A 23,203-nucleotide genomic window follows, 5' to 3' on the forward strand; every position below is an offset into this window, starting at 1 on the left:
TAAATCGAAAAAAATGACAAGGACATGGCTAAAAATAAAAGAAGACAAACTGACAAACAATAGTACACATGACACAACATAGAAAACTAAAGAATAAGCAACAAGAACCCCACCAAAAACTGGGGATGATCTCAGGTGCTCCGGAAGGGTAGGTTAAATAACAACTAGCACATCTCAATAAAAACTGATTTGTCCGCCTTAATTTTTTGTATATTTCATAGTTTATTTAACAAAATACTTTTTAATTATTGTGGACGTTGATTCATTTGTGACAAAGGGACTGTGATTTGTATAAATGATTTGCTCCAAAGAGATATATAAGATCTATCTTTTTCAAAACGACAAAATTTGTCATGAAGCCAGTGAATATGCAACACTATAATTCTGTCTATCTAACGCGTATTCTTTGTGAATATTTGAACAATGTATGCATTCTCATAGGCTTCAATCTGTAAACTATTGCATCATGTTTTTATGATAAATCTCATAGAGATTTCTAGAAAGGAGGTTTCATTGAGATAAGAAAACCATTGTTTTGCATCCTATCTCAAGCTGTTTCATTTTGTCTCTTTGATATATAAATGATCGTGTGATGTTATATTTAAAAAATGAAACTTGCAATGAATATAATGAATTATCACAAGAGGTGTGTGTGTGTGTGTGTGGGGGGGGGGGGGGAGGGGGTCATACAATGAAGTGTACAGGAATGATGGACCATGGAAAGAGATACAAAAGTCATACAAGTAGGAATCAAGATTTATTTGTAAAAGAATATCCCAAAAGTATACGTTGGCAGTTGTTGTACATCTTGTTTATCTTCGTCTTGAGCATTAGCCACCTCGAGCTGAAACATAAGGTTAGAGTTGAAAAGATATCATCAAAATATAAAACAAAAAACATACGTTGATTAGCAATAGAAGGTAAATAAAGGCAACAGTAGTATACCGCTGTTCAAACTCATAAATCCATGGACAAAAAACAAAATCGGGGTAACAAACTAAAACTGAGGGAAACGCATAAATATAAGAGGAGAACAACGACACAACACTACAATGTAACTAACACACACAGAAACGGACCAAGCATCAGACAAAATCCCACGAGATAACCAATGGATACAGGAAAAACATATGGCAAAAAAAATTTCGCGAAAATGTACGAATAAACTATTTGATTCATGGCAATCATATATAGCAAATCAATGTGTGTGCATGTAGCATACGACAACTACTGTACAGCAGATTCCTGACTTAGGACAGGTGCAAACATTGCAGCGGGATTAAAAAATATAAGGGCATACACTACAAGCACGGGGACACATTCTACTGCATCCATGCATATTTATACATAAATTGAAAGGCTCTTTCTGATTTACTTTCACCTCTAACATATCTTATGTTTCATTAATATACTAGTGGTCAAAAGTATTAACAGTATCATTTTAGTTTGTTTTAAATCAGTATGCTTCTTTTTCTGCCTGTCTATCTATAAATACCCTTGATAAAAAAAATCATATTTTTATAGACCATAACTTAATTTAAATAACTAACAGACGAAAAAGCCAAAGTAAGCAATGTACATGATCGATTAATTGTTTTTTTTTCAAATCTAGATATATTTCTCAACAAAACATGATATATATCGTCTATTTCTAAGACGATTTTTATTTTTAAATTTGAAAATTAAATATCTCGAGTGGAGAAATATTATACCGCAATCGACACAGTGGTAGAATCTGCATTAACATTAAATTTAAAATGTGTCAGAAATTACAAACCAATCAAACATGCCAAAGAGTAAAAACAGCTCAATGCCACCAATATGTCATCAACACAACGGGATAATCCCGCATCCGGAGGCTGGCTTCAACCAGGCCTTTAACAATAACGTATACTAGTGCAGCAAAAAAGGAAGGCCACAATAAACTCCGAAAACATAAATGATTTCAACTTTTAAAAAACATACAAGACTAACAAAGGACAGATATATGGAAATATTCATTGAACAAAATGCGAAAATTCTAAACGTTGTATATTACTGTTGGGCATATGTTTGTACGACTAACGAACAACAGTCCACAAAACACTACGCAAAAAAATAAAAATCAAAGCCGACCTCATCTGAATATTGAGAGGGCAATCAGGAACTACACAAAAGTAAGCAGTTCCCACCAATCTAACTTTAGTAAAGACTTACGTCGCTTGTTGCATTTACATTTCTCACAACCATCAGAACCAACTTTGTACCCATATTTACAGTATAAATTGCAAGTCACATCGGAACAATGGGCTGAAATGAAAAAGTATATGTTTCAGAGTTTTGTTACAATGCTACAGCAATTTATACTTTTTGCATTAAACATATACCTTTTTGTTAAGGGATCATTAACTCTTATGGTCGGAACCAATTAATTAATATGTAAAGAAGAAAACTTGAGTCTGAGACAGATTGATCAGATTGTGTTTAATTGTAATAAGAAGATTCAAAAACATTTAAATTAACGGCACTGACAGGACGATTTATAACAGTCTTTTTGTCAATAACATCCTAAGAGGTAAAACACTATATTAATTATTAGTTTAAGATGCTTTTATACAAACATTGATCAGTTATTAATCCTTGGTCGTGAAATTAGTGAATATGAAACATTGTTTAGTCGAAATACACTTAGTAGAAGCCGCGATTGAATGGTATTTGACAGTTGAATTATTGTTAGATTAGGTCGAAAACGTCATCATATGATGTCAATAAAATCAAAGTTTGAGATGACTTAACAAAGAACAAAACACTTATGTATGATAAAAAATAATCAAGCTGATTGTATAGACTTACGTGGCTTGTTGCATTTACATATCTCGCAGCCATCAGCACCAATTTCAAATCCATGTTCACAATTCATATAACACATCGCATCGGAACAATGGGCTGTAATTATAAAGCATCACAGTTCATGTTATCATGAGCATCTCTACATGTATTAATAGGACTAATCCGTTGTCTCAGAATTAGTCAAAACTCCTAGAGGAAGCTGAGATGGAACGATACTTGACAGTTCAATTGTTAGATAAGGTCGAAATCGTTATACAATGATGTCCATTAAAAACAAAGTTTGAGTTTACCATGATTAACATAAAACAAAACACGCAAGATTGATAGGAAATAATAGAGCTATGTGTAAGACTTATATGGCTTGTTGCATTCACATATCTCACATCCATCAGTTCCGACTTTAAATCCGTTTTCACAGTACATTTCACACATAGCACCGGGACAGTGAGCTGTAATACCAAAACATATATAACGTTTCAGTTTTCTTACACCTTTGTCTGTTTTCTGACATTTAAGACACATGTATCTTGTTTTAATCGACATCATCATGTAGTTTTAAGTGAGAAGAAAGGTTCCCTGTAACCATTTGGGACCAGTTTATTTCTGACAGTTACAATAACTTGTTTTCACCGACCACATCATGTAGTTTTAAGTGAGAAGGAAGGTTCGCTGGAACTCTTTGGGACCAGTTTATTTCTGACAGTTACAATAATTTGTTTTCACCGACCGCATCATGTAGTTTTAAGTGAGAAGGAAGTATAAAAAAGAAGATGTGATATGATTGCCAATGAGACAACTATCCACAAAAGACCAAAATGACACAGACATTAACAACTATAGGTCACCGTACGGCCTTCAACAATGAGCAGCAGTTCACTGGAACGCTTTGTGACCAGTTTATTTCTGACAGTTACAATAACTTGTTTTCACCGACCGCATCATGTAGTTTTAAGTGAGAAGTAAGGTTCACTGGAACCCGTGGGGACCAGTTTATTTCTGACAGTTACAATAACTTGTTTTCACCGATCGCATCATGTAGTTTTAAGTGAGAAGGAAGGTTCCCTGGAACCCTTTGGGACCAGTTCATTTCTGACAGTTCACATTGTACTTTGACATTATCATGCAGTTAAAGGTGATACAGAAAGTACCCTTGAACCCTCGCGAATAGTCTTTATTTTTCACAGTTTACAATGCATTTTTACAAGTGAACTGTTGGCATGGAACACACTATCCGTTTTTGTTCTGCTCAGTTGAATTCTCTGCTTTTATGGCTAAAGCAATTCGTTAGTACTACTTTGGATTACGTTTTTCTATGCTCGTAAAATGCTGATGTAGGTACATATGACTTTAGAAGATGCAACAAGTGACGGTACCAGTTTAGTAAATAAAAAAAAACTGTTTAATAAGATAATGTGGATACATTTGTATGTAGGATAGAGAAGCCATAAATGTCAATGGATGTTAGCATATAAATGTACCTCATGAAATATTTAAGCTGTTTGTATTGACTTACGGGGCTTGTTGCATTTACATATCTCGCAGCCATCAGCACCAATTTCAAACCCATGTTCACAGTTCATATAACACATCGCATCGGAACAATGGGCTGCAATTATAAAGCATAACTCCTGAGTAACATCCATCTTCGCATTAATGGTGTTGTTTTTATTTTTTAAAGACACGTTGCTAATTATTTTGCATATCTCATTTATAGCTTTGAGATTACTAAACAAAAGAGTATAAAAACTATGTTGAATAAAAAACAATTTATATAATTGTATGACTTACATGGCTTGTTGCATTCACATTTCTCGCAGCCATCAGCACCAACTTTAAACCCATTCTCACAGTACATATAACATGTGACATCGGAACAGTGGGCTGTAAAATTTAAGCATTTTTTTTAAAACTGCATTAACCTGCGTGCGTACCTTGATACAGCTTTTTTTTATAAGGTGTGTATAATTAGAAAAAAACTTGAGGATCCCAAAAGGTCGTTTAAACAGAAACTAGAATAAATTGCTTTCAGTTCTGGTACGCGAAGCTTGGACAGATGGACCCCGAAATGTTGTTTAACAAGAAAGTCAAATAGGGCGTTTTCATTGGTAGTAAGCGTAGCGATGGCAGATGGACAGCGTTTAAATCCGATTGAGTAGCACCGTATGCGTGATCATTGATACATTTTTTTTAATTTGAAAATTAAATTGTATTTAATTTCATCATGCAAATCTTGTCTTTCGGAGCATCTGATATCACCCATAGTTTTAGTAGGGTTCGCGTTACCAGGTCTTTAGTTTTTTATGTTTTGTCTTGTGTACTATCATTTGTATGTTAGTCTTTTTCTTTAGTCTTTTAACTATGGCGTTGACAGTTTATTTTCGATCTATTAGTTTGACTGTCCCTTTTGGTATCTTTTGTCCCTCTTTTGTCAATTGAAGATTAAATTCAGTCATTTCATTTAAACAAAAATACTTATATTGAATACCAGTATGGGATGAATTGGCTGTATGCACATGACTTACCAGGCTTGTTGCATTTACATATCTCGCATCCATCAGCACCAATTTGGAATCCATTTTCACAGTTCATATAACACATCGCATCGGAACAGTGAGCTGTAATATTAAAATATATATAATCGTTTCAGTTATCCTAAACCTTTGTCTCAATTCTTGCAGTTAACATATCTTGTTGTTACCGACAGCAGCATGTAGATTTAGCGATACAGAAGGTTCCATGGAACCCGTTTCGACCAATTTATTTATGAGAGTTTATATTGCACTTTGGCTTTGACAGCAGCATGCAGCTATGAGTGACAGAAGATGCCATTAAACCTTTGCAAAAATCCTATTTTTAACAGTTTATGATGCATCTTTACAAGTGTACTGTTGGCATGGAACATTATATATATTTTTGTTCTGCTCTGAATTCTCATCTTTTATGGCTAAAGCAATTCGTTAGTACTGCTTTGATTTTCGTTTTTCCATGCTCATACATTGCTCATACAGATACATATCAGTTTAGTAAGTGCAACAAGTGACGGTACTATTTCAGTAAATGATAATACTGTTAAATAAGATAATGTGTATACATTTGTATGTAGGATAAGAATGTCGTAAATGTCAACCGATGTAAAGTACTTTAAAAGCATATAAATTCATCTGATGCAATATTTAAACTGATTGCATAGACTTACGTGTCTTGTGCATTTACATATCTCGCAGCTATCAGTACCAATTTCAAACCAATGTTAAAAGTTAATAGAACACATGGTATCGGAACAATGGGCTGTAGTTATAAAGTATTACTTCTGAATTTGATGTATTAACTTTTTTAAATACAGATCATGTTTCCATGCTTCGCTTGCAAGTATCTGGCGACACTCTTTCCTCTTTCTGTTCTGATAAATTTGATACAAACCAATGAAATCTTTGCCTTCAAATTTTCGAAGGTGTGCATCATTAACAAAACGTCTTAAGATCCCGAAAGTCATTTAAACAGAATGTAGAATGGTACGTGTTCGGTTCTAGTAAGCGAAGCTTGGACAGCTGGACTATGTTGTAAACATATTTAGTAACACCATGGTTATTGATACAATTTTTTCATTTGAAAATTACTTAACATTTCATTTCAGTTTGTCAGTTGAAGTTCAAATTCAGTAACTGTTTTGAAAATACAAACACTTCTATTGAATATGAAATGATTTGGCTGTTGGTATGACTTACATGGTTTTTTGCATTGACATATCTCGCACCCATCAGCACCAATTTTAAACCCATTTTCACAGTTCATGTAGCACATCGCATCGGAACAATGGGCTGCAATATTAAAACATAACGCCTGATATTGATATTATAGTAAAATAATAATAAGTAAAAAAAGCTTTTTCATTTGAAACAATAATAATAGTTCATTTGATAGAGATCAACTCTCCACGTAACGACAGGTTAAAGTTTACTGTATTGAACAATCCACAAAATATTTATGTTGAATGTGAATAATTAAGCTTATCATAAAGACTTACATGGCTGGTTGCATTCGCATATCTCGCATCCATCAGTACCGACTTTAAATCCGTTTTCACAGTACATAGTACACATCACATGGGAACAATGGGCTGTAATATTAGAACATGTATTTCTGGGTTTTGTTATAATTCCATGTCATTGTTTATCTTTTTCATTTAAGGTTTTCCTTTTTGTCTGTTTAATCCCTTTTATTTTTTGAATGAATGTGACATAACTGTTGGCAATTTTTTTTTATCAATGACAGGACACGTAATTCAGATGTTAAGATAAATATAAGTTTAAAAAAATATTTATATATATGTAGATCGTAAATCTGAGAGGCATTTTGAATAAAAATGAAAACTCGAGTTTGATACGATTTTGTTGAAGCGTAGTATTGAGTCAAACGTAATAACAGAATAAAGAAAAAGGAAAGCATAAAGATCATACGGAAAACACTCAGAGGAAGCCGAGATGAAACTATATTTGATAGTTGTTTGGTAAAATAATGTAGATAATTATCAAGCTATCATGCAGATAATGTCAGTTTAAAACGAAGTTTTATGTCATCATACTTAACACAAAATAGTAGGAGCTGCAAACTCGTGAACCCTGAATAACTCTATATTTTATTAACCTTGTTTTTACATTGTATCATTGATCAAATTTATTCGTTTAGTGTATGTTCATTTGTGTTACTACGTCTTTTGATTGAGTTAAGAAGCCATTACAATTGATATTTGATTCACGGCAATCATATATAGCAAATCAATGTATGTGCATGTAGCATACGACAACTACTGTACATCAGATTCCTGACTTAGGACAGCTGCAAACATTTGCAGCGGGATTAAAAAATATAAGGGCATACACTACAAGCACAGGGACACATTCTACTGCATCCATGCATATTTATACATAAATTGAAAGGCTCTTTCTGATTTACTTCCACCTCTTACATATCTTATGTTCCATTAATATACTAGTAGTCAAAAGTATTAATAGTATCATTTTAACTTGTTTTAAAGCTGTGATCAGTATGCATCTTTTTCTGTCTGTCTATCTATAAATACCCTTGATAAAAAAACTCATATTTTTATAGACCATAACTTAATTTAAATAATTAACAGACGAAAAAGCCAAAGTAAGCAATCAACATGATCGATTAAATGTTTTTTTTCAAATCTAGATATATTTCTCAACAAAACATGATATATATCGTCTATTTCTAAGACGATTTTTATTTTTAAATTTAAAAATTAAATATCTCGAGTTGAGAAATATTATACCGCAATCGACACAGTGGTAGAATCTGCATTAACATTAAATTTAAAATGTGTCAGAGATTACAAACCAATCAAATATGCCAAAGAGTATAAAACAGCTCAATGCCACCAACATGTCATCAACACAACGGGATAATCCCGCATCCGGAGGCTGGCTTCAACCAGGCCTTTAACAATAACGTATACTAGTGCAGCAAAAAAGGACGGCCTCAATAAACTCCGAAAACATAAATGATCTCAACTTTTAAAAAACGTACAAGACTAACAAAGGACAGATATATGGAAATATTCATTGAACAAAATGCGAAAATTCTAAACGTTGTATATTACTGTTGGGCATATATTTGTACAACTAACGAACAACAGTCCACAAAACACTACGCAGAAAAATAAAAATCAAAGCCGACCTCATCTGAATATTGAGAGGGCAATAATGGAACTACACAAAAGTAAGCAGTTCCCACCAACCTAACTTCAGTAAAGACTTACGTCGCTTGTTGCATTTACATTTCTCACATCCATCAGAACCAACTTTGTACCCATATTTACAGTATAAATTGCAAGTTACGTCGGAACAATGGGCTGAAATGAAAAAGTATATTTTTTGCATTAAATGTGTACACAGCCATGTATCACCATCATTGATGGCGATCCGATGGATACATCTGTTGTATAGTTGTCACTGACTCAGACGTACTTATAAATATAATCATTTTCTATGACTTTATATTACATTAGTTTGTAGGATCCTTTACTATAGATAATTTAGCTGATCTGTAACAATAACATCTTCATGCCTTATATATCATGTACTGTAGTACGCCGCTAGATTAAAACTGACGAGGAAAGGTAACACACGGCCAGCGAAAGCTATTTTTTTGAGAGCCCAGGTGGTCGCGGGTCTAGCGGGACGGCTGCAGTGCAGGCGATTTGGTGTCACGATATCACAGTAGCATGGGTTCGAATCCCGGCGAGGGAAGAACCAAAAATTTGCGAAAGCAAATTTACAGATGTAACATTGTTGGGTTGAAGTTTAGACGAGTTATATATATATATATATATATATCATGAATCTGAGGGGTATTCTAGATAAAGATAAGAACTCGAGTTTGAAAATATTGTGTTGAAGTGTAGGATTGAGTCAAACGTAATAACAAAATACAGAAAAGGGAAAGCATAAAGATCATTCGGAAAACAATCAGAGGAAGCCGAGATGAAACTATATTTGACAGTTGTTTGGTAAAATAATGTAGATCATATTCAATCTATCATGCCGATAATGTCAAATAAAAGCGAAGTTTTATGTCATCATACTTAACACAAAATAGTAGGAGCTGCAAGCTCGTGAACACTGAATAACTCTATATTTCTATTAATCTTGTATTTACAGTGTATCATTGATCAATTTTTTAGTTCAGCGTATGTTTATTTGTGTTACTACGTCTTGTGATTGAGTTAAGTCATTCTAATTGATATGTTATAGTGTGTCTTTCTATGTTGTGATTGTTTCAAATAAGGCTGAAGGTTTGGTACCATTAAAACGTTTAAACCCGCTGCAATTATGTGCATCTGTCCTAAGTCAGGAATCATCTGATGATCAGTAGTTGTCGTTTGTAGATGCGGTTCATAAGTGTTTCTCGGTTCTTGTTTTTTTATATAGATTAGACCGTTGTGTTTCACATTTGAACTATTTAACACTAGTAATTTTTTGTGGAGCCCTTTATAGCATACTGTTCAGTGTGAGCCAAGGTTCCGTGTTGAAGACAATACCTTGACCTACAATGGTTTATTTTTATTAAGTATGACTTGTATGGAGAGTTATTTCATTGGCACTCATACCACATCTTCCTATATCTATCCCATATGTTGGTGAAGTTGATATGTTGTTACTAAGGTTGTGAAAATTGATAAATTAAATCTGTCTCCTTTGGAATATCTGTTTCACAGATAATATCGGATGTGTTCACAATGTCGTTACTACTATACCGTTCCATTTTCACGAATGTGACCTACCGAATAAGACTATTTACCGGGTCAGTTATAACATAAGCAACACGACGAGTTCAACATGTGAAACATGATCTTTTTACCCTTCCGGAGCACTTGAGATCACCCGTAGATTTTGGTGGGGTTGGTGTTGTTTCATCTTTAGTTTTTCTATGTTGTGTTTTGTATACGATTATTTGTCTGTTTGATTTTTTTTGTAGCCATGGCGTTGTCAGTTTGTTTTTTATCTATGAGTTTGGATGTTCCTCTGGTATCTTACGCCCTCTTTTATATAGATACATATCAATTTATTAGGTGCAACAACTGTCGGTACCATTTTATTAAATAAAGAAACTTCTGTTTAGTGTGAAGGATAAAAACCTTTAAAGGAATTTAAAATGCTTTTTAAAGCAAATAAATGTATCTTATAAAATATTTAAGCTGTTTTTATTGACTTACGTGGCTTGTTGCATTTACATATCTCGCAGCCATCAGCACCAATTTCAAACCCATGTTCACAGTTCATATAACACATCGCATCGGAACAATGGGCTGCAATTATAAAGCATAACTCCTGAGTAACATCCAACTTCGCATTAATGGTGGGTTTTTTTTTAAAGACACGTTGCTAATTATTTTGCATATCTAATTTATAGTTTTGAGATTACTAAACAAAAGAGTATAAAAACTATGTTGAATAAAAAACAATTTATATAATTGTATGACTTACATGGCTTGTTGCATTCACATTTCTCGCAGCCATCAGCACCAACTTTAAACCCATTCTCACAGTACATATAACATGTGACATCGGAACAGTGGGCTGTAAAATTTAAGCATACCTTGATACAGCTTTTTTATAAGGTGTGTATAATTAGAAAAAAACTAGAGGATCCCAAAAGGTCGTTTAAATAGAAACTAAAATAAATTGCTTTCAGTTCTGGTACGCGAAGCTTGGACAGATGAACCCCGTCATAAAGTATGACTTGTATGGAGAGTAATCTCATTGGCACTCATACCACATCTTCCTATATCTATCCCATATGTTGGTGAAGTTGATATGTTGTTACTAAGGTTGTGAAAATTGATAAATTAAATCTGTCTCCTTTGGAATATCTGTTTCACAGATAATATCGGATGTGTTCACAATGTCGTTACTACTATACCGTTCCATTTTCACGAATGTGACCTACCGAATAAGACTATTTACCGGGTCAGTTATAACATAAGCAACACGACGAGTTCAACATGTGAAACATGATCTTTTTACCCTTCCGGAGCACTTGAGATCACCCGTAGATTTTGGTGGGGTTGGTGTTGTTTAATCTTTAGTTTTTCTATGTTGTGTTTTGTATACGATTATTTGTCTGTTTGATTTTTTTTGTAGCCATGGCGTTGTCAGTTTGTTTTTTATCTATGAGTTTGGATGTTCCTCTGGTATCTTACGCCCTCTTTTATAAAGATACATATCAATTTATTAGGTGCAACAACTGTCGGTACCATTTTATTAAATAAGGAAACTTCTGTTTAGTGTGAAGGATAAAAACTTTTAACGGAATTTAAAATGCTTTTTAAAGCAAGTAAATATATCTTATAAAATATTTAAGCTGTTTTTATTGACTTACGTGGCTTGTTGCATTTACATATCTCGCAGCCATCAGCACCAATTTCAAACCCATGTTCACAGTTCATATAACACATCGCATCGGAACAATGGGCTGCAATTATAAAGCATAACTCCTGAGTAACATCCAACTTCGCATTAATGGTGTTGGTTTTTTTTAAAGACACGTTGCTTATTATTTGGCATATCTAATTTATAGTTTTGAGATTACTAAACAAAAGAGTATAAAAACTATGTTGAATAAAAAACAATTTATATAATTGTATGACTTACATGGCTTGTTGCATTCACATTTCTCGCAGCCATCAGCACCAACTTTAAACCCATTCTCACAGTACATATAACATGTGACATCGGAACAGTGGGCTGTAAAATTTAAGCATACCTTGATACAGCTTTTTATAAGGTGTGTATAATTAGAAAAAAACTTGGGAATCCCAAAAGGTCGTTTAAACAGAAACTAAAATAAACTGCTTTCAGTTCTGGTACGCGAAGCTTGGACAGATGGACCCCGAAATGTTGTTTAACCAGAAAGTAAAATAGGGTGTTTTCGTTGGTAGTAAGCGTAGCGATGACAGATGGACTGCGTTTAATCCGATTGAGTAGCACCGTATGCGTGATCATTGATACATTTTGTTAATTTGAAAATTAAATTGTATTTAATTTCATCATGCAAATCTTGTCTTCCGGAGCATCTGATATCACCCAAAGTTTTAGTAGGGTTTCCGTTGCAAGGTCTTAAGTTTTCTATGTTGTGTCTTGTGTACTATCATTTGTATGTTAGTCTTTTTCTTTAGTCTTTTAACTATGACGTTGTCAGTTCATTTTCGATCTATGAGTTTGACTGTCCCTTCTGGTATCTTTCGTCCCTCTTTTGTCAATTGAAGTTTAAATTCAGTCACTTCATTTATACATACAAAAACACTTAAATTGAATACCAGTATGAGATGTATTGGCTGTATGCATATGACTTACCAGGCTTGTTGCATTTACATATCTCGCATCCATCAGCACCAATTTGGAATCCATTTTCACAGTTCATATAACACATCGCATCGGGACAGTGAGCTATAATATCAAAACATATATAATCGTTTCAGTTATCCTAAACCTTTGTCTCATTTCTGGCAGTTAACATATCTTGTTTTTACCAACAGTAGCATGTAGATTTAGCGATACAGAAGGTTCCCTGGAACCCGTTGCGACCAATTTATTTATGAGAGTTTATATTGCACTTTGGCTTTCACATAAATATCCATTTTTCTGATCAGAATTCTCATCATTTATGGCTAAAGCAATTCGTGAAAACTGCTTGAATTTTAGTTTTTCTGTGCTCATACAACGCTAATATAGATTCATATTAATTAATAGGATGCAACAACTGTCGGTATCATTTCATTAAATTACTGTTCAATAAGATTATGGTGATACATTTGTTTGTAGAATAGAAAAGTCATCGGAATTTAAAGTACTTGCATTAGCATCTACATTGTTAATGTATCTTATAAAATATTTAAGCTAATTGTATAGACTTACGTGGCTTGTTGCATTTACATATCTCGCAGCCATCAGCACCAATTTCAAACCCATGTTCACAGTTCATATAACACATTGCATCGGAACAATATGCTGTAATAATAAAGTATAACTTCTGAATTTGATATAGTAACATCCATTTTTATTAAATACACATCATGTGTCCAAGCTACGCTTACAAGTAAGTTACCACACTTCTTCCTACTTTCTGTTCCTAGTACATTTTGTATCAACCAATGACATCTCTGCCTTAAAACATTTGAAGATTAGTATGATTAACAAAAACCTGAAGAGCCCGAAAGGTCGTTTAAATAGAAAGTAGAATGGAGCGTTTTCAGTTCTGGTAAGCGGAGCGTGGACAGATGAACTGCGTTGTATTCAAATTTATTATCCTAGCGATTATTGAAACAATTTGAAAATTTGAAAATTATATTATATTTCATTTTATCATGCGAATCTTGTCAATTATTGTTCAATTTCAGTGACTAAATTTAAAAACAAAAACACTTATTTTGAATCGGAAATAATTTAGCTGATAGTATGACTTACATGGCTGGTTGCATTTACATATCTCGCAGCCATCATCGCCAATTTGAAACCCATTTTCACAGTACATTTCACACATAGCATCGGGACAGTGAGCTGTAATAGTAAGCATATTTGATATTAAAGCAGAATAATTAGTCAAGCATGCAAGATTCTGAAGAAGGTAAATCCAGAAAAGCACTTTAGATGCAAGAAATGTATTAAAAGTGTTCATCATTTTTACAGCACTGGTTCGATGCTGCTGCTATTAGAATATCAGTCATTCAGGGTATTATCAGTTCATTATTAATACTTTGGTAGTGACATACTGTAAATTCAGAAATTAATGCGAGGTTTTTATTATTGCGAAAAATGCAACAGAGTTGTAAACGCATTAATTTAAACTCGCATATTGAAATATTTTATATGAATTAAACAGGATTTTTAGAGTTTAAAAGAATTCGATGAAAAAAAGTTGAAATGAAGGATAGGACATCGAAAACATAACTCAACGGAACTGGAAAACTTTTTATAACAGGCTTGTATACGTCGATTCGGAACAATAACTCCCGAGTATGTTGAAATGCTACTATATTTTTTAATTGATATATCCATTTTGTCAATCTGCTGTTTAGATTGTCGAGGAAAGTAGGCTAAGAAACCAAAGCCTTGTTTTATTTTGATAGACAAAATCGGTTTCATTAATGTACAAATTGTAGTAAATTATTAAGACTTTCTTAAACAGCAAATATTGAATCAATAGATTGTCTATCGTTTAAAGAAAGTTTGCCTCACCTCGGCATATTTTTTACTATTTTCATTGTTGCAGTTATTTTATAAATGCGCCTCTTTATAATAGTTGTCATTTTTAAATACAATACCAGATAATCTTTAAACATAATTCGATATCACACACTCGAGTTTTCCTCAAACTGACACACAGAAATTCGCGATAAATTCAATAAAATCAAGCTCTATATTTTTGGGTTTTTTAGGTTTGGATTTACTGTTTACAGAAAATTAAATAATAAATAACAATATAGACCAAACATTCTTTCTGATTTATATTTTACAAAATGTATTATATATTCTTTTTTTAAGTAATGTCCATCCCTGATGTCCAGATTTAACAGCGTTTTCAATATCGATTCACACTGATGTGGGTAACAAAATGTTTTAACAATGATATGAGGAAAACTGGAGATTAATATAATATGTATATTTCTAGACGTATACAGGAAAGTCAGCTAATTAGATAAGAATATATATACCAATATGAAATTATCTATATCTATACAGGCAAAATTTTCTCACATGAATTTCACGTGAGATTCACCTCAATCGAGCTTATACATGAAACTCACGTGAAAATTTTCATGTGAATTTCATGTGAATTGAGATTCACATGAATCTTATGTAAAATTTTTCACATGAATTTCACGTGAAATTTACAATAAAAAAAAATGATATTTTCATGATTTTAACTAAATTTGAAAATTTAGATGTTATTTGAAATACTCTATTTTAAAATTTCACGTGAATTTCAAATGAAAAAAAATAATACGTGATTTTAATGTGAAATTCACATGAGTTTCACATGAGATTCACATAAAACCCATAAAAACTGTTTTCACGTGAGTTTCATGTATAAGCTCGTTTGAGGTGAAATTCATGTGAAATTGACGTGAGTGAAATTTGCCTGTGTATATCAATATAATTTTACTTATAAAAAAAGAAGATGTGGTATGATTGCCAATAAGGAAACTCTTCACAAGTGACCAAATGACACAAAAAATAACTATAGGTCACCATACTGCTTTCAACAATGAGTAAACCCCACACTAGATAGTCAGCTCCAACAGTCCTCGAAATGACAAATGTAAAACAATTCAAGCGAGAAAACTAACGACCTATTTTTTGTACATAATAATGAACGAAAAACAAATATGTAGCACAGAAACAAATAACAACCACTGAATTAAAGACTTCTGACTTGGGACAGACACATACGTACATAATGTGTCGGTGTCAAACATGTTAGCGGGATCCCAACCCTCCCCTCAATTCGATAGTTGTGTAACTGTAAAACACAAGAACGAAATAACTTGTACATCGCATGAAGACACTAAGTACAGATCTGGGAGTACTCGCAGTAGCTAAAAGCAAGTTAAAAGCCAATACCAACTAATAAATAAGCTAAATTATTGAGCATTGTATCGGATCGATAAACTTTACCACGATCGTTTCTAAATTTTCGTGCTTGGTAAACAACATCTCCATAAAAATGAAGATGTGTCATCCCATCACTTTGATTTTAGTACAGACTCACGTTTTTTGTTGCATTTACATTTCTCACATCCATCAGCACGAACTTTGAACCCATATTTACATGTTTTATTGCAAACCAAATCAGGACATTTGGCTGCAACGATAAAGCATATATTTCTTAGTTTTGTTACAATTAAACATCTAATTTGTTTTTTTTTGCATTTGATATATGAATGGGGTACATTCCGTTTTGAATTTTCCTCGGGGTTCAGTATTTATTTGTTTTTTTGTGTTATTAAAGAGGCGCAATTAATAGCCATATGATTACCTACAACCTGTCGATAAATATTGTTGTCGAAACGTACATAAATACTTTCAAGGAGGAAGTTAACAGATTCAATCACCTCATCATATCTCCAATAAGTATATGTGTATTTCTAGTCGTATGTAAAAAAAGTCAGCTAATAAGTTAAGAATATGCATCAATGAAGACCCGATTTAATCGCTATACATATAATTTTATACTTACTCATTGGTGGTGATCTAGCCTAAAAAAGGAAGACGAAAAATATAATTAGATTTGTTTAAAACTACATTATGTCATGGGAATATGAGTAAAATGTATAATCGTACATGCTAAATATGTCTTAACAAAACTTTAAATTTGATTTATATCTTGATAACACAATACAAACCATGTTGATATATTAGCCTGTATAGTTGGGTGGAATTGTACCAGAACTATTTGTCCGGTCAATGTAATATGCATGATTTGTAATATCTGATCTGAGTGTACGCGTGTTGTGGTTTCAGCCGGATCCGTGTGGAACCCATTCACTGCATATCTAGATTGTATGTGGCTAGTATTAACCATTGTTATTGAATATTCAAATTTGTAGAACTTAAGAGAAGTAATTTCGATGATATTAAATTCATCAATTGCAGACACAAACTGAATTTATGAAAGAAACATCTTAAGAACATCTGAATCCTAAAGAAAACGTACGCTTAATGAACAAGGCTGTGATAATTTACCAAAATTCCGATGAAGATGAGAAATTAGTATGGTGTTGTAGCCTTTAAACAATCTATTTTACAGAAAAAACATGTGTACGTTCCTGTTCCCGCCTTTCAAAATTTAGTTATGTCCACGCTGTTTATAAGTTTTTAAAGAAGGCAATTCTGTCTGAATCGAATTGCTCTTTAAATTAATAGTAACTTTACCTCGTTTTTATTTTAAATTGTAAAAAAAAAAAAAAAAAAAAAAACCGAATATGTTATGGAGTTGTGTAAATATTGCACTTTTAAAAACAAATTCCACAATTTTACAAATAAACGTATAATCACAATAATTACTACTAATCGATAGACACCAACAGATTTTTCATTTGTATCTGTAGATAAAAAATACTTGGTTTTAATTTCAATAAAATTATCGGTTCGCTTTAGATGTTTCCTTTCGGATCATGTAGTAAAAATTGAAAATAAAATTTCAGCAATAAAATGCGTTTCAAAATTGGAAAAGGAGGACTTACACATCGTTGTTTTTACCGTGAGAAATGTCATAACACTTGTTTTAAAACATCTATTAAAGTTAGACAGATAAATTAAAAATAATATAAAAAAAGAGATGTGGTATGATTGCCAATGTCTCAACTCTCCACAAGGGACCAAATGACACAGAATTTGACAACTATAGGTCACTGTAACGGTCTTCAACACTGAACAAAGCTCATACCGCATAGTCAGCTATAATAGGCACCGAAATGACAAATGTAAAACAATTTGAAAACGAGAAAACTACTGGCCTAATTTATATATAACAATGTTAAAAAAGTTGTAGTAATAATTATATTGAATTGCAAATAGATATCGAATGTTTACCTGAATTCCGATGACAGAGACGACGAGGAGCAGAATGTATCGACACATGATTCTAGTTATAATTTCATTCTTACAAAAACACGGCTTTTATAGTAAATGAAACAGATGGTTAGCAATAAAACAAACTGACCGTACATTTGGACAAGATTATCGCACCGATATATCGCGTGCTGTATTATTTCATGGACGTCTATAACGTACATTATGTAGCCTAGGGACCACAATCATACATACACACGACCATCACCTACGTGTAAACCTTCCAGATACATTGTAGCTGCTGTTGAAAACACTCATGATTATACCGAACGGGACTCTTGTGGTTTTGTACTCGCAATTCAATTTTTGTACGGACAAAAGTGAGTTTTGTTCAACAAAAATGAGTTCAGTTAAACAAAAGGAGTAGGTCCGGTAAGGGCCGATTTTGGCCTCAAATTTCAGGTTCATCTGACCATAGATTTTGGACATTTTTTAAACACTTATAAGTGTCTATTTCATTTGATTCAATTATTTTATTTAAAAGATGTTAACTGATTTTGTCATTAAAAACGCTCCGATTTAAGCCTAAATATCAAAAATCTATCAAATATGCCAAACAATGTCACTTTTCAGATTGTTTTTGTCAAAAATGAAAGTGGCCGCATCTGTGTTCATCTTCAACCTTTATATATGTTATTTATTATCATCAAATACAACTTACATTTCAATTTTATGAATGAACACAAATGCAGCCACTTTCATTTAAGACGAAAACCGTCCAAAATTTAACTAAAATACTAAAATTGTGAAGATTTCAATAATTTAGCATACTTTATGATGCTAGTACCCGATATATGTGCATTGTATTGTCAAAAACAGCACATATTTATGTAGCAGAACCATTCTTCTTTCCAATAGATAACTAGAAGTTTACATTCTAACAATTTTGTAAAACTGCTATATTTTGGGGCCAAATAACGGTCTTACCGGACCTACTCCTTTGTAGTATAAGTTACAAATTTAAATTTTGTCATACAAAATTATCGTTCAGTGCACAAAAGTTACTTTTGTCATGACAAAATTCATGTTTGTATCACAGACTTGACTTTTGTTATATAATTACCAAATTTGAAAATTGGGCGACAAAAGTCACTTTTGTGTTTTAATTTCCATATCAGGTAACAAAAGTCAATTTTGTATGCAAATAAGTTTATATTTGCATACCTTTTTGACAAAATTGACTTTTGTCATGACAAAAATGAATTTTGTCTACATAAAAGAATTTTGTCAATACAAAATTGAAGTTCTCATAAAACAAGTCTGTATCACATAGTTTGGTAAGACTTTGATTACAAAAAGTGCAAGTCCCATTCGGCGCCCCGTATAATTAAATATAAATTATTGTAATATCAATTTAAACATATTTTAATTAAGTTTTAAATTTCCTAATTCAAGAAATTCCAGGACATCATTCTTTTCAAAATATCTACCAATTTCTGCTGTTAATTCTACTTAGAAAATAAAATAATATTGTGGATGTTTGATTTGACTAGTTTATTTATCATGCTAATTAATATCTGGGATAAAAAAAAAAAAAAAAGAAAAGAAAACAATCAACACAGTAAGGTACGAAAGAGCAGGACATGTCAAATTGGAAACAAGTCAAAAAGAGAACATTAAAGACCGGACGTATATGATAAAAACCACAAACATAAACGTAAATCAGATAATTCTGACAGTCAGCAAGCAACGACACATTATACAGTCAGGCTCTTGAGTTTGGATAGGCGAATAATGAAAATATATCGTATATTCAACTTTGCTTTAGAAATATAAGTTTAATGTACAATGATGTTTTCCAAACAGTTTTTAATTCACAAGAAATTCATAGGGAGCGGGTGTTTTTTTTTTTGGGAGCAAAAGTAAAACTGTATATGATTTATAAATTTCTTTTCTTTCAAATAAGACTTCAGAAAGACACAAACGATGGATGGAAGCACAAAATGGAATGAGAATATAGATAATATAGATCATAAAGGTTATTGGTTATGCATCCATGATACAAAATCAGTAAATGCATAACAAAATTTAAAAAAAAATACCAAAGGACTAAAGTATGAACAATTATACTATGAGTTTTGCTTACTGGATGTCGTGTAGTGCTGTACTAGCTCACATCTTTATGAATTCGTTTTATGTGGATAGTTGTTCTATTGGCTTTCATATATCACCTCCTTATGACATACCAAGTAGTTTTATAGTTCTCTCGATCGCTTGCTCCAAATTCACGGAAATCAAAATATCGTTTTTACCGCTTTTCCTTGAAGACTTTCTGAATAATCGCTCTAACTAAACTGAACGTCCTTCTATCTACATATAATTCTTCTTAACAAAAAATGTCGGTTTCATTTGCTTATATATCTTTTTTTGGCAGGAAAACATCGTTCGCTCGCGCCTTTATTTTACATTAAAGACCAGATACAATAGCACCTCTTACGAACACTCTTAACTCTTTGATCCAGGGGAAGGGGTCTCAAGATTGGAACCCCCTTTTTGAGGATCAATACATTAAAATGGGGACATATAGATGACCCCCCCCCGCGCTTATCCTGGATCCGCCCCTGTAATTAATGTTAATGTCACAATTTAAATGCTGATTTTGCCTCACGAGACCAAAATCATTTAATCTCTGTTTTTTACGTATATATATATATATATACGCGTATATAAAAGTTTTTCATCATCATTATTTCAACAACTTCTATGTATGTGCCTTGTTTTAACAATAAAGATAACCTGACTTGCTTTTAATTAAATAAGAATACACATCATGAACATTGATAAGTGCAAAGATAATGCGAATATCAAGCAGTCACAAATAATCTTACTGGAAGTCACCTTTTCTAGAAATATGTCGTTTGTGAATGAAAAACAATGAGAGATGGGGTTTAACAAAATATTGACATTAATTAAATTTCAATCATTTGAACAAAAACGATAATTAGTTCATGTATGTTAACCTTCAATTCTCAATGTATACTTTAGAATATTGCATCGATCTTCATTCTACTTATTTATGATAAAAATTTTATTGTTTTAAGCTAACTTTGATTTTTTTTTGTAACCTTGTGTTTTTGTTTGACATATGTGGTAAGAATGCCGCGCTGATAATAAACAAATGATTATTTAAAAAAGTATGTTTTTATTAGATTTTTATTTCGTACATGTTTATTTTATCAGATTTCGAACCGGGATCGTGATTTATGTACCTAGTAGTGCGTATTTTAATGATTAAAACACCTGTTCCTCTGCGTTGTCCGAACTTTTATTATAAATACATGTAAGATGAGCCTAAGGCTACATTGTACATGGTTAATCTATAGCTAAACAATCAATGAAAACGAACAAAACACGCAATTGCTATTGTTTGTTCTGCAACGGCTTTCGTTCCATAATTTTTTTCTCTAATAAATATGTTTTTAAATTTAATCGGTTAAAACAAATGGAAAATTCACTAAAAAATATAAACGGTTATCATATAGAATAAAATACTATACGAAATTTAAAAAAATAAAGAAAAAGAGAGCTCCAAGCCTTATATTTGTTTGAAATTTTGTACACAAGGTAACAGATACCCTTTCCGGGTTTGTAAGTGTAAGGAACATTTAAATTTCGTGTGTAAAAAAGGGTTAGAAATGACTTTTAACCTTCATGTTGCAGATTTGAACATTACAATTATAATGTATTGTCTTACATACAATGTACAATAAGTTTAACCAACGACCCAAAATATGAGCTATTGCCATCAAATGGCATTCGCCGTCTGTCCATGATTCTTTAGATTTTCACAATTTAATCGTCATTGCTGGCACATCTGGGTCAATACAAATAAAATAACAATCATGCTGAAATAAATAAGAAAAGACAATTATAAGTTAACTCACACATGAAACTTTAATTTTGAGTAACATTGGACACTTATTCGATTATAAAACATGATTGCTCTACATGTAGGTGCTCTTTTTGCCCAACTTGACTAAGTCGGAACTATCGTTTAACTCATGGTTATGTCGTATGTTGAGTCATATTCGGTGAAATTGTATCATATACAAACTGTGAAGTGTCTAAGTACCTTTAATTTTAGACATGATTACTCAATACAGAAACCAATCATTATTTTGATAAACACAAAACAAATCTCTATTTGTAAGGTATAATGACACATCTTAATGAATATAGAAACAGCTTTGTAAGGTATAATGACACATCTTAATGAATATAGAAACAGCTTTTTCAACAGACAAACAAAAAGCTTTACTTGCAGAAATAGTTGTATTTAGCTTAATGTACCAAAACATGAACGGAAAACAAATATGTAACACATAAACAAACGACAACAACTGAATAACAGGCCCCTGACTTTGGACAGGCACATACATACATAATGTGGCGAGGTTATACATGTTAGCTGGATCCCAAGCTCTACCTAACCTTGGAAAGTGGTGTATAATAATAGTAACAGTACAACATAAGAACGAACAATAAAAATCAGTTGAAAAAGGCTTAACTCACTCGATGGATAACAATACAAATACAAGTGGACGTGGCCAGGTACTTGTACATCCAACATCAAAAAGACACTAAGTACATACCTGAGAGTACTCGCAGTTACTGCCATCTAGTTTAAAGCCACTAAAACTAATAAAAAAATCATGCATCTAAGACTAAAGTCTATAGTCTGCTTAAAACAACAATGGATAAACTAACAGCATCATTCATAACAAAATAATTTACGAACGACAAATACGAACTCACAACAATTACTTAACTACATACTCCTGACTTGAGATAGGCACATGATAATGTGGAATGGTCAATATAAATAAGAAGGTGTGGTATGAGTGCCAATAAGACAACTCACCGAACAGAAGCTATAAAAGGCCCAACAATTTCTAAGCGCTGGGGCGGGGGGGGGGGGGGGATGAGCAAAAATGTAGTCTTGATGAAAACGAATAGCTCTTATTATCTCATCACTGTTTCAGTTATTACATCTCATATTCTTATTTCTTAGTACAGAAAAAAAGTTTTATATCAGAGTGGCACCAACTATATATATTTGATGATAATTATCTGAAAAGTTATTTGATTTAACAAAAACAAGACTTGCAGATAGGATTACGAGGACGTATATTGTAGAAAGTCAAACAGTTAAACGGTATAAAATTGACAATCAAAAGTACGTATTTTGTTTTATTAGAAAAATCAGATGATACATAAGA

The 23,203-nt window shown here is 32.5% G+C and overlaps 1 protein-coding gene across 16 annotated transcripts; it reads right to left on the bottom strand.

Moving 5' to 3' along the window:
- Positions 1 to 744: 744 nt before the first annotated feature.
- Positions 745 to 18,028, bottom strand: LOC143075044 (uncharacterized). Of its 16 annotated transcripts, XM_076250282.1 has the most exons (20): positions 17,946 to 18,027; positions 16,591 to 16,609; positions 16,123 to 16,215; positions 13,818 to 13,910; positions 13,269 to 13,361; positions 12,708 to 12,800; positions 12,006 to 12,098; positions 11,734 to 11,826; positions 10,839 to 10,931; positions 10,568 to 10,660; positions 8,612 to 8,704; positions 6,854 to 6,946; positions 6,555 to 6,647; positions 5,352 to 5,444; positions 4,618 to 4,710; positions 4,343 to 4,435; positions 3,186 to 3,278; positions 2,833 to 2,925; positions 2,197 to 2,289; positions 745 to 844 (listed from the first exon to the last, which is right to left on the bottom strand). In XM_076250282.1, exons 1-20 carry the CDS (start codon positions 17,991 to 17,993, stop codon positions 831 to 833), a joined length of 1,662 nt encoding a protein of 553 aa, XP_076106397.1. In that variant the 5' UTR covers positions 17,994 to 18,027; the 3' UTR covers positions 745 to 830. The 16 variants fall into 16 exon arrangements, with proteins under 16 accessions (XP_076106397.1, XP_076106403.1, XP_076106402.1 ...); XM_076250288.1 differs by lacking the exon at positions 4,618 to 4,710 and having other exon boundaries at positions 17,946 to 18,028; XM_076250287.1 differs by lacking the exon at positions 12,006 to 12,098.
- Between the last annotated feature and the right edge of the window lie 5,175 nt (positions 18,029 to 23,203).

Source organism: Mytilus galloprovincialis, chromosome 5 (assembly GCF_965363235.1).
Source record: "Mytilus galloprovincialis chromosome 5, xbMytGall1.hap1.1, whole genome shotgun sequence".
Taxonomy (NCBI): domain Eukaryota; kingdom Metazoa; phylum Mollusca; class Bivalvia; order Mytilida; family Mytilidae; genus Mytilus; species Mytilus galloprovincialis.

Bases quoted from the DNA above. Each gene is read 5' to 3' on its own strand.
- LOC143075044 (XM_076250282.1), bottom strand. From the start codon at position 17,993: ATGTGTCGATACATTCTGCTCCTCGTCGTCTCTGTCATCGGAATTCAG. The intron at 6,648-6,853 runs GTAAGTCTTTAT...TTAATATTGCAG, and splicing joins ATGCGAATGCAACCAGCCAT to CCCATTGTTCCGATGCGATG. The intron at 5,445-6,554 runs GTAAGTCATACC...TTAATATTACAG, and splicing joins ATGTCAATGCAAAAAACCAT to CTCACTGTTCCGATGCGATG.